At 39.1% G+C, this 12,142-nt stretch overlaps 1 protein-coding gene across 1 annotated transcript in view; it reads right to left on the reverse strand.

The window, feature by feature from the left end:
- Nucleotides 1-12,142, reverse strand: part of nudcd1 (NudC domain containing 1) — a 48,317-nt gene that overhangs the window by 6,756 nt on the left and 29,419 nt on the right. Inside the window, exons 8-9 of the mRNA XM_005739784.2 lie at nt 10,615-10,740; nt 1,347-1,506 (exon numbers count right to left, since the gene is read on the reverse strand). Coding sequence (XP_005739841.1) covers nt 1,347-1,506; nt 10,615-10,740 — 286 coding nt within the window. The remainder of the gene's footprint in view (nt 1-1,346; nt 1,507-10,614; nt 10,741-12,142) is intronic.

The raw sequence follows: 12,142 nt of genomic DNA on the forward strand, positions 1-12,142 counted from the left end.
CCAGTTTTGATCCTGGAGATGATCTCAGGGTTTCAACCATCTTCACTAATGCTGGAAGCCCACTGGGGGAAGCCGCTGGACCAAACTGTGACTACAGCACATTTCAGAGGCAGATCTTTGCTCCTCTAACAATATGTTCCAAGCCTTATTTTTCTTTTTTGAGCAGATGAGGCAGGCAGAAAGTCAAACAGAGGAAAAAGCTTTGAATATCCAGTCAATTCTCAAACTACAAACACTCTTAAATGGCTAAAAAGGATGGGCACCAGTACAGTTTACTGATTGACCAGGTGCCCGTACGCCTTACGGCCCAAAAGCAGTGGCTGAAGTTCGAGTCCGACCTGCTGTCCCTTGCTGCATGTCTTTAACTGCTCTCTTTGCCCAAAATTAAAATAATAAAAAAAAAGGTTAAAAGGAAACTTTGTAGCAGAGGCAATGTAACAGACCTGAGTCCAGGGGGGCATAAATTAGGTTTCACTTTTGACTGAGACTGCAGATTTGTACGCTGGCAGCTAAAAGCCTCAAATCCTACCACATCTTATTGGATTCCTTTACAGTGACTGGGGAATCCATGACAGATCTCAGAACTCGTTTTTAGCCAATTCGCTTTATGACATTGTTTATAGTCATGCTGGAAGCCCCCAGACTGAGGCCATAAAGGGATGCAGCCGGTTAGCGACAGCACTCAGATAGGCTGTGGCTGGTGTTCAGTGTGACAAGAAAAGTTTCCACGCCATCACAGACCTACTGACACCAGCAGTCTGGACTGCTGAGACAAGGAAGGCTGGTTCAGAAAGGATTCATGCTGTCGAGGGGAAGTGACTACCATCTGCAGTCTGGGACAGAAGTTCAGAATTACCAGATCAGGATACGTTCTCTCCAGTATTTGTATGCAGTTTCTATGAGTCTGTGCTTCCTGTGGCCACAAATTTCTATTGTTTGCCAACAAGAATTGAGGTCTTCTTCTGCTTGCTTGGCCCATCTGTCTCCAGGCTTCAGATCGGCACAGATGAAGAGCTTTCCTCTCATCTTCTCGTCAACAAAGCATTCCTTTCAGCAGAACTGCCCCTTACTGCCACGTTAGCTCTACAGACTGTTGTGGCAAACAACAAATGAGCATTTTGGATCAGACCAGCCTGTCTACTACCAACAACCATGAGAGAACAGATGAGATTTACCTTCATTCAGATGTCTGATGTGAACATTAACCCCTGACCTTCATCTGCATTTTATGCATTACACTGTAGCCTCATAGGATAATTGTACAGGTGTTCCTTATGTGTTTGGGTTTAGTGGGTCTATAATTGAGGGAAATTCACAGAGTAAGTGTTGCAACTTTAAACTCTTACCCAAAGCATTGAACGTGGCGATGTGCTCCCACATGTTACCGGGTTGATCAGGACGAGGCTGCCAAACGAGAGCGTCCACGTCATGTCGGAGGCAGAGGCACGGCATTTCGGATGGGTTCGCGTCAACCGTGAACAGGTACTGGTGACTCCCTAGATTCACCTGGAGACACACAAACATGAGGATTTTATGTTGATGTCCTAAGTGTGTTGATCCTTGAGGTTGTAGAGGTTCAGCAGCAAAGACAAAGGTGGTGATGGACTCGTGAAGTATTGTGATTTTTTTAGTTGTACGAGGTGATTTCTTTCTGATCTCCTCCACTGCACGATGCAGATAAAACAAACCATGAAATGCTATTCCCTGTATTTTGCATCTTAACCTGAGTTCAGCAGGTTTGTTTGTATTTGCCTCATACTAAATTCTGATTAATGTGCTTGTCCTAACTCTGTGTGGTTTGCTGCTATTCTGTTCCAACTCCATTTGTTCTGGAGAGAAAACGACTGTTGTTATGACATAACTCCTTTTCGGCATCTGACTGTTCACACTGATTCCTCACTTGATGAAAACTGCCAACTTGTCTCAGAGGCTGTCAGGCGGCGTTGTCCTCCCCATCTCAATACACTTTTGACAAGCATTCAAAACGCTGCATAAACCAGCTCATAAGCTGGTGGATGATTGTAGCAAACAATGAAGAGCCATTTAGGAAGCCGTCATCTCTCCTCTCTAAAACTCATTTTCTTGCCAGTTGTGGTTGACTTGGAGTGTGAGGCTTTGGTACAGCCTCTGTGTGTGTTTATGTGGGGGAGGTGACTGATAACGATGCCACTGCCTGCCCTGTGACATGACTAGTGAATACGAAACAAACAAATAAATGTACCAAATTAAATTGACTTAAATCACAAGTTTGTGAGCTGCCAGAGGAGGATGAGTGCAGGTTTCATTAATTTAAAGGTTCCTGCATGTGATCTCATTGATTAGTTCTACCTCTCCCTATAAACCATTTAATGTTACTACCATAGATCTTGTAGTAAGTAAGCAGTCAGCGTGACTACATCTGATGAAAGACTTCAACAGGGAGTCAGAGGAACAATGACCTATTCAGGCCTAGACATATAAAAAAGAAAGCCTGTGATAAGATACTGAGTAATCTCTGCTATAAAACAGTACCACTGCATACCAATACATGCTTCACATTTGAAAACATCACCGTTAAACGCAGTTTCAGCTGTATTAAACTATAAAAGTGACAATTAGCACTACATTGGCTCAATACTGGCTCTGCTGACTAATACTGACATACCAACATCCAGGGTTTCTGCATGCAAATTACATGCCTGGTAGGATCACTACCACCTGTGGCCTTTAATATATGAATCAAAGAAACATTTTTTAGACCAGAGTTAGAAGTTAGCTAATGGTCAGTCCTTAAAAAATTAATCACATAACCACACACTGTAAGGTTTATGCAACAGCTGCCATAAGATAAGAGATAAGATAAGATAACTTTTATTAGTCCCACACGTGGGAAATTTGTTTTGTCACAGCAGGAAGTGGACAGTGCAAAAGTTATGAGGCAAAAATTAGAATACAATAAGAATAAATACAGTACACAACTGTACAGAATAGAATAAAATACTATACACAGTAGAATAAAATAAAATAAATATACAATAAGATAAAAATAGAATACAAATACAAATACTATATACAACTGAGAGTGCCCAACAGTACTGGTAATTATCAAAAATTAAGTTCTGTTTCTGTAATGGCTAAGCTCTTTGATTGAAATTACTTTTTTGTAACTAAAATATAATTATTGTTATTATCCATGAATTTCAAATAGCACATTATTTTTTCATTCAGATGCCAAATTACAGACATTTACTTGCATCCCAGAACATAAAAATTAGTCCCAGTGGTTTAACATGCTTGACTGATTTCTAGGGACCCGAATAAAATTTGGGTTTAAAAATGTGAACTCAGTTTGCTATTTGCCTGATAAATAGCATCATTTTTTTTAAAGATTTTTAAAAATCTGTTTTCTTGTTTTTTATTACATGTGGTCTAATATATTTGTTAAGCACTGTAGGCGAACCTGTTTTTGCCTGTTCTTAGCATGATTGTTGTACATAAAACTACCTACGTGTGGATGAGGTAAATAAAACTATTTTCAGAATACTAATATTCTGCTGCTTGTTTCCAGGAAAGGAAAAAAACAAAAAACAGAAAAACAATCTTAAGCCTTTTATTGCATTATTTTCACAAACACCTTTCTCTGCAGGGGGTTCAGGTCTCACCTTACAAGCTGTGGCAATTTAAACCCAGACAAAAGTAAACAGAGTGACACTAAAAAGATTATAGAAATAGTGATTGTATTAGTATTGTATTGTATTTTGTATTGTATTCTACTTTAGCTTCTTCACAAAGCCTTTATTGAATAAGAAGGATTTAACTGAAGGGAGCAGTGGATTATCCTTCTGAATCCAGAATTCCTGCTAATTCCTGTATTAGCTTCAACACGGAGATACAATATTCACAACTGAGAGTGATAAAAAAAATGTAAAAGAACAGGCGGAGCTCTTAAAGAAACAGAGGACTTTTGTCTGTCAGTAGGAAAGGTTCAATCTAATGCAGCAACAGTATAGGAAAGAATAAGGTGAATGTCTCACTGTCTCATCTTTTCTTCCTTCATCTTACGTCAGTTTTCCTGCATCTCCACAGAACGTGCACATAAGAAAATGCATTAAAAAAAGGCATTAAGGCCACTGAATATGATTAAGAACCAGGGGTGGTTAAGTTGCCACAATACATACTGCTTAAATGGACCTAAAGAGAAGTGCTTTATGCATTCAGATCATTTTTGTTTGAGATGCTCTTTGGAAAGGAGAAGTTTATATAGAATATATACAAGTATTCCAAGGCACTTACTTTCAAACAACATTTAAAATGCATTAGTTTTCATGTGTAATCTAAAAGAAACAACCTCCCTGATGAAGGCTTATAAACTGAACTTGGCATTTTTTAAGTATTGCTACAGTGGAAATTACTCAAAAAGACACACTCTCCATTTTTATTGTTCTGATCAGTTCGAAGTGAGCAGGGTTCAGCTGATGTCATGCATGTATGCACCAATCAGGATCTTATGAATGAAAACACAATGAAAAATGTGTCTTTTAATAAAATAAATTAATAAAAAAAACGGATGACTTGTTTAATTATTCTTTATTTCTAGGCTGAGGTATTACCCTTTCATTTCATCATGATGTCACCATAGCTCTGTGAAAAGCCTTCAGTTGATCCAAAACACTGGGACTACAAAATCATATTTCTCCATTTAAGCATCTCTTCACTAACTTCTTGTAAAATCCAGAATACAAAATAAAACCCTTCTCCCTTAATGACCAAGCTCCATCATATCTTAAATATCTCATAGCACCATATTATGGCAACAGAGCAGAACTTAGCCTTCAGCTATCGGGCTCCTCCTCTGTAGAATCAGCTAGTTCGCCTTCCTGCAATGTCAACAAATGCCATTTTTGTCACATCTGCAAGCATAACTCAGTTACACAGCAGGCCTCATTTTGTGTCACTCCCAATTCTTGACTGTCAATCCCAACTTCCCAATAAGAGAGATGATTTTACTCCAAATCATGATCCAAGTATTTATTGCCTACATTTAGTGTGAAACAAAACAAATGAAAACGAAGCAAAAAAGCAAACCACGGTCTCCTGCTCGATATACATGCTACTTAAGACTAAAATGTTATCTCTTATAAGCAAATACCGCTGATGCCAGTGCATCAAAGGCACTGATCCCAAAGGAAACCTTGTGCATACTGGGGAGATGCAGGTGGCATCTGAAAACATCACATTATATTATCTACCAGGATTAGAACATGTTGGTGGAAGCACTATTTGGCATTAACATTTGGTCTTCTCTTTACAGCACCTCATACTTTTTCCTCTTTGTTCTTTTTTACCTGAACCATGACTGTACATAGAGGTAGTGCAGGTACTGTATCTTTTGGATGCAGAGCAACATGTTTTTATTCTGCAGTCACTCGCGCCTACAACCTGCCCAGTGTGGGTTTGTCATTGCACAATACTCATCTATTCATTCTGCTCTCTTTTCACTCCAAATAGTCGACAGCCACCCACCCTGTGGTTGGTTCTGTCAGAGATTTCATCCAGGCCTTTTTCCTCACACATACTGCTGCTTCCTTAACCCTTTGAGGTCTCAATTGTCACCGTGATGACATCAACCCTAAACATAGGCAATCAAAATATGTAATTTTAGCTTTAATTTAATTGCTCTCCCAAGTTTTGGTTTATTCTTAAGGTTGAAAACATCCAGTTCAGAGACCTTTGATCTGTAACCCAGTGCTCAATCACTGCTTTTAACTCCAAGAGAAAGACCATGACATGGTTAAAAAGCTGAGTAAATAAGCCAGTCTGTGAGTTAAGACATTTTTAGGTATATTATATAGCGGTTGCATAATATATGCACAATGCAAGGTACTGCCACTGAAGCCTGTATAGAAAAGTACTTAATAATTACTCATACCTGCTAACATTTTCAAAAAAAAAAAGCAAAAAAAAACCTGTCAGTAAAAGCTGTTTTATTTTTAATCAAATGGTTTATAGATGATGACAGGAAGTGGGAACTTGGTATTGCAGAAAAGGGGAAAAAATGCATCTGTATGCAGGGGCCAGATGTCTGTTATAACAGCTGAAATGCCAACTCCCTCTCATCACTGCTGCCGTCACGCTCTTAGAAGGCTGCTGCTCACTCGCCTTTACAGAGAGAGGACAAAGCGTTGTTTACTTACACTCTAATCAGCCCGAGACGCTCAATTTTATCTTTTAAAAACCATCCAAGTGTTTTGTTTGACAGCAAGGGAGCCAGCTGCACCAAAGGACAGTCAAATATGACCTTCGGTTATAACCAGAGTGTAAAATCAAAGCCTTTTTTTAGGAAATTGCATATCATAAATGTGTGACTCTACCTCCACCTGAGGAGGCTGGGATGTCTCTCCCAGTGATTGTGCGTGTTTGTGTTGTAATACCCATTGATCAAACCCCCCCAAAAAACAAACTGCAGTTCAGGGAAGCTCTTTGTGCTCTGCAATTGTCAGATGACTAGTTTGTAGAATTACACCTGTCCTGGTCGACAATGCAACACCTGAACAGATGCCAGCTTCACACCACATTTGTATCTTCACACTGAAATTAAGCACCTCTACACTGCCTCTCGGGCCAATTGAAATAAAAAAAAGTTACGTTTTGTAGCTGTTTAACAGTGATTTCCTCGTTGCTGTAATGAAATACACGAAAATACAAGGTACACAGTCGTCAAATCTTGATTGTAAACCTTGAGAATGACACACCTGTCTTTCTGAGAGTGTTCCTAACTTGATTAGATGTTGTGAAGGTGTCTTTGTAAACTATTCCAGTGAACACCTACTATATACAAGTTCAATACTTGGAATCAGCTGAAGATATTTGCTGAATTTGTAACAAATAAAAAATGTGATAGTGTTCGGAAGAAAGAATTTTTACAAGTCTAACAAATTATAAATTAAACTGCACGACCAGTACCAGTCTAAATGAAAGGATTAGAAGGTCAGAACAATGTGGATTTTCCATTGTGTCTTAGATAAGACAGATCTCTCCTTTAATTATTTATTTATTGTTTGTAAATTATAAGTCATAACGGTTCTGGCAGAATTTGCTGAAAATTATTAAATTTAAGTTGCCTTTGATGTAATAGCTGAGGAACCAAGATAAAATATCATAAATAACAGTGCGGTAGTCTGTTTCACAATGTCATCATTGTTTTGTCTCATCATAAATGCAGTGCACTCGCTTTCTAATGAGAACTGGCTTCTGTCGCTCCTTAAAAGCCCATATTTGTACTTAGTGACTGTGATGTTGACTGCATTAGGAAGGGTTCACAGGCAGTCATGGCCAGGATGTTAACATATAGAAATTTGCAGAAATTTGCTCGTTTCTGAACATTTTAGCAATCTTATACTAACCCCAACAGGGTTAAACTGAGTTCCCTTCCAGACATAAAGTCATAACAGTATGACATTCAAAGGTCGGACTGTTAGTAATAACTCTACCTCATCCAAGCAGGAAATTGCTGGCAAATTTAACAGCAACAAAGAGCGTAGAAGAGCTCTGAACAGACGAAGCGCTAACAGACTGCCATCAACAAACAGAAAACTTTTTCACAAGAAAAAGCAAAACACCCATTCTCAGAACATTCAAATATATCTTATAACTTAAATGTCTGAAAACGTTTCAATCCAATTATCATTTTATGGTAACAAATCATATCATAAAATACTTTCTGATCCTGCTGCACAGCTTACATGATGCTGAGATAAGCACGGCTGCAAAATCCATTACAGGTGTCCAAAGTAGATGTGACTCAGCCTCCATCTGAGGAAAGCACACAAAAACCATTCTTCATCTTTTTCAGGTGGGATCAGAACCGCAGACAAACACACAGTCAAAGGTGGCAAATTAATAGGAGGAGCCCAAATTTTAAGCTAAAAGGCTTTCTGAAAAAGGTCAGGTATCCTAGTGGGCAGGCAGGCGGCTGAAGCATTAAGGTGGATAAAATGAGGTACGGAGCCAAAGAATGGAAAAGTAAGGCTTCCTGGATGAAATCCTGTACACAGACACGCTCACGCATCCATGTACACACACACACACACACACACACACACACACACACACACACACACACACACACACACACACAGATTTAGCCTTCCTTCAAAAGACTGATGGAACAGAAACAACTACAATCAAACTTATTTAAGAGCTGCAGGTTGCCTGGTTGTACTATTTGCAGAGTAAATGAAGGCAGAAACATTAAAGGGCTTTTATTCCTATTTAGCCCTTCATCACAGTGTGAGCAGAAACACTGTACTGGATACTCACTAGTTGTTATTAGGCTTTCATTAAATAATGAAAGGCTTCAATTTTACTGAGTTTTTGTGACGGGGAATTTTTCATTATGAACACAGGAATTATTTTGCCCAAACGAAACACAGAATAGTGAAAAGGGAACATCAGTGGCAGATGTACTGTGGTCTAATATTCACACATGAATAGAGCTTTTGCAATTGGCTATATACAGTATCCGGGCTGGTGGAAGACAAACATCCAGTTATGCTCCTTCAGAAGTGAGGTTGAAACTGCTGCTTTTACAAACACGTCATCGAGTGGAGTGTGCAATAGGATGTTGTTGGGGTTTTTTTTATAAATGTGAAAGCATACTTGGCATGTCCTTAAAATACAAATGCAAAACCCATTAAATCCTTGCTTTCCTTATCAACTGTGAATCAACTAAAATAGATGTTGTTCTAAAGAAACTGCAAACTGTGACGTCCGTTTTTCACCTTGGGGCGAATAACGGACAACAAAGACAAAGTTGCTCATTTCTCGTCATGCAAACTGAACGCATTCAAGAAGCAAAAAAAATGCAAATAATATAGGGATGATATTTCAGTGTGCAGCTTTACAAACCTTCTGTTGGAAGAGTGCAGTAAAAACATTATTAACACTTTATATTTTTGCTTGTTTGGTGTGAGAGGAAATAAAAGGTCACTTATTTGTTACATTTTGAAAATGTTTAAAAAGGATAAAAAGTAGCCACAAAACTCGGTGACCCATGTGACTGATTTGCAACTGGTTGCTGGTAGTCCCGAGGCGAAATTAGTCCTAAAAAGGATGTAGTCCTGCACCGAAAACCTCCTTACAATTGTTTTGGTTGCTAGCAGATTCCCACGGATGACAATAGTTTGCATGAAAGACATCGACTCATCTAGAAACATCTAGTCTCCATCTACTCTCAGAGTGCTGGTGAACTTCAAAAATGCGATGCAAACTGTGAAGGGTGACCGTTCACTTTCAAAGTAAAAACTGTGCATTTCAAAATATGATGACTGCGGTCAGCGAGGCTCAACTTTTAATTTTAAGATCAACATTTGGTTTCTGGTTTGTTTTACACTTCAAATTTTAAATGGACTGGATCTTTCTTACCTTCTACTCTGCCTGAGCACTCAAAGCACTCCATACTTCGAGCTTTCTATAGATAAATGAAAAGAATTTCATCTCTTTTGTTTAACTATTATATACACAATCACACTTTCTAACTTTCCAAATAGAACTGATATGAAGACACATAGCAGCTGCCTCACTCAAGGTTAAAAAACATGAGACAGCAAGAAAAGAAAGACTTTTCTGGCATACACCATTATCCTTAAAAAACGCCTTACTAATATGCATTTTCCTATGTGGGTCCCATATGCTTGCTCCCTAAATTGGTACTAAGTGCTAATTAGTCAACACATCAACATACCACAGTGAGCATGGCAAACACTGCACCTGCTAAGTATACAGATTTTAGCCTTTAACTCAGTGCGCTTAAGTACAGCCAACAGCGAGACTGCATTTTGCAGCTTGGTGATTATATGAAAGTGTAATTCTTGTAACTAACATTATACATCCAGTCTGGCTTTTTGCTCAAAATGCTAATGCTAAAATTGATTCTCCCTAAAGACTGTCTGGGTTTTGACAAAAGGCGCCCTAGTGATCCAAAGTGTTTTATATTCAGTGGACAGATACCATCAATCTCTCTGGTGACAAGTCCACATCGTTGTCCATACAAAAGGAAAAAGTCAATATATGACTCAGCTGTGATCTGAACAACAATATAAAATCCCCTGAAACAATCAGAAAAAAATGACAGGAAAATGAAAGCAAAGATCTCAGACATCAGAAAGCAAATCTGCACTTTGATGCAGCACATGAGATCAGATCCATTTGTCAGCGATGCACAGTGCCTCTAACCACTTGACCACCCAACGTGGAGCCATGTTGCTCCTTGATGAATATATTGTGCACACACAGGTTTATAAGAATAGCCATCAGGTACAACGTTTCACCTTCTTACTATTCATATCACGAGGATGAGTGATGAAGTAGGTGTGCCTGTTCTTCTTCAGTGGGCCTTTGTGGTGCTCTCTGATCAAGTGCCTTGTTAAAGGGCAATGCCAACAACAGCTCATTCACCGGGGCAGACGCTGAATACAAACATGCTCACACAAAGCATCAGGTAGCTAACAGTGTGCTTGAAGGAAATAACGGATGGACAGAGGTGACAGCTGTCTGGAAATGTTAAATCTGAGGGCTCAGAATTGAAGAGCTGGAGACTCAAAGTGTTTACCGGTGAAGAAGAGAAAGGATACTCACCACCTGAGTGGGCTTGAGTGACTGCTCATCAAAGTGTGTGAGGCTAAAGCTGTCTTCAGGAAACCCATCGCAGTCCTCCAGCTCCTGAGAGTTACAAGGGGGCTTGCCCCTGTCAGGGTTTCCATTCTGGACAAAAAAAGAAAGCAAGACAGAGGCCATGGTTACACTTGCTTTGCATTTATTAACATGTAAAAGGCAGAGCTAGCACCAAGAGTCTGAAGTGGACCCAGACGATACTAACGAAGGGCGAGGATTAGAGAGGAGCTGCCTAAAAATGCTGATGAACAGGCAACTGTGAGCGACTCTTGAAAACTAGAGAGCTACGATGTGTACAAGTCGTCCAGAGGAAGAGGGCTCAGAGCAGCTGAAGAGGAAGGGAGCAGAGATGGGAGACCTTAGGGGAGGAGGGGATGTTAAAAGAAAGAAGAAATGTAAGAGAGGTCATGAGAAAACCTCCAAAGAAAGCAAAGCCAATATTTCAAACACATACTGCTGAGTGATTCAGCCACACAGAGGGTCGGGTGATATGAATATAAACTGCTTAAAGATTTTCCCACACCTTCTATACCAAGAAACCCTCTCTACCCATCTATTTTAATACGTATGCACTATATATATAAAACACAAGTATATAATATGTGGCAATGTGACAAATCAGAGAAAAGCTTTAAAGAAAATTGATGTTTACAAGAGTATTGTTGTAACATGAGGAATAACTTACTTATCAGGAACATTAAAAAAAACACATCTCATTGATAACTTCCCAGTTATCCTTGAATAGGTTTAAGTTGTCATGAAACTACACTTTTACCATTACGATGGTTTAAAAAAACCTATAATATCTTTATATTTCAATCATATAGTATAGCAGTAAAACCATTTTTGTATTTCTGTAATCTGCCAGTATAGTACATGCAAACTCTCCAGTTGAAATTATATTTTTAATGCCTAAAATATAATAATGTAATTAATAATTAAATTTTGCACAGCCTCCATCTTGGATCATGCTAGCTGTGGTAAACTTCTGCCTCTATGGATCTGGTAAATGTGCTGCCATGATTGGAGCCTCTTTGCTGTCTTTTAACCCGGCCTTTTCTAGCCACTGGTAGAATGTCTTCATGTCACCCACCTCCTCCACCTGTGGATGGTAAATCATCTCTAACACTCACTCACTCAACACTGGAGACGTCCAGGCATTGTGAGGAATTTTCCTGTCTTAACATCAGTATTACTCCAGCTGGGTTTCTGATGACCAATAGTGTGCATGTACTGATAGTTTGGATCTTATTCCTGCCAACTGGCTTTTCAGCGCCTGTTTTAACTTCTGAAAGGTATTTGGCTGAATCTTCATCATGGTGCCTGTTGGCCTGTGGTATACCCATATCAACATGAACCAAGATCTCTAAAGAATATTTCCAGCAGCCATAAATCTATGGCTCTTTAATAACATCACAGATATTTTAAGTCTAATTCTTCTTGCTCGTGGGATGGAGGGATTTTGTTTTACTTCAATGCAATCCTGCAATGT

This window comes from Pundamilia nyererei, unplaced genomic scaffold, assembly GCF_000239375.1.
Source record: "Pundamilia nyererei isolate P.nyererei 1_Seehausen unplaced genomic scaffold, PunNye1.0 scaffold00093, whole genome shotgun sequence".
Lineage (NCBI taxonomy): Eukaryota > Metazoa > Chordata > Actinopteri > Cichliformes > Cichlidae > Pundamilia > Pundamilia nyererei.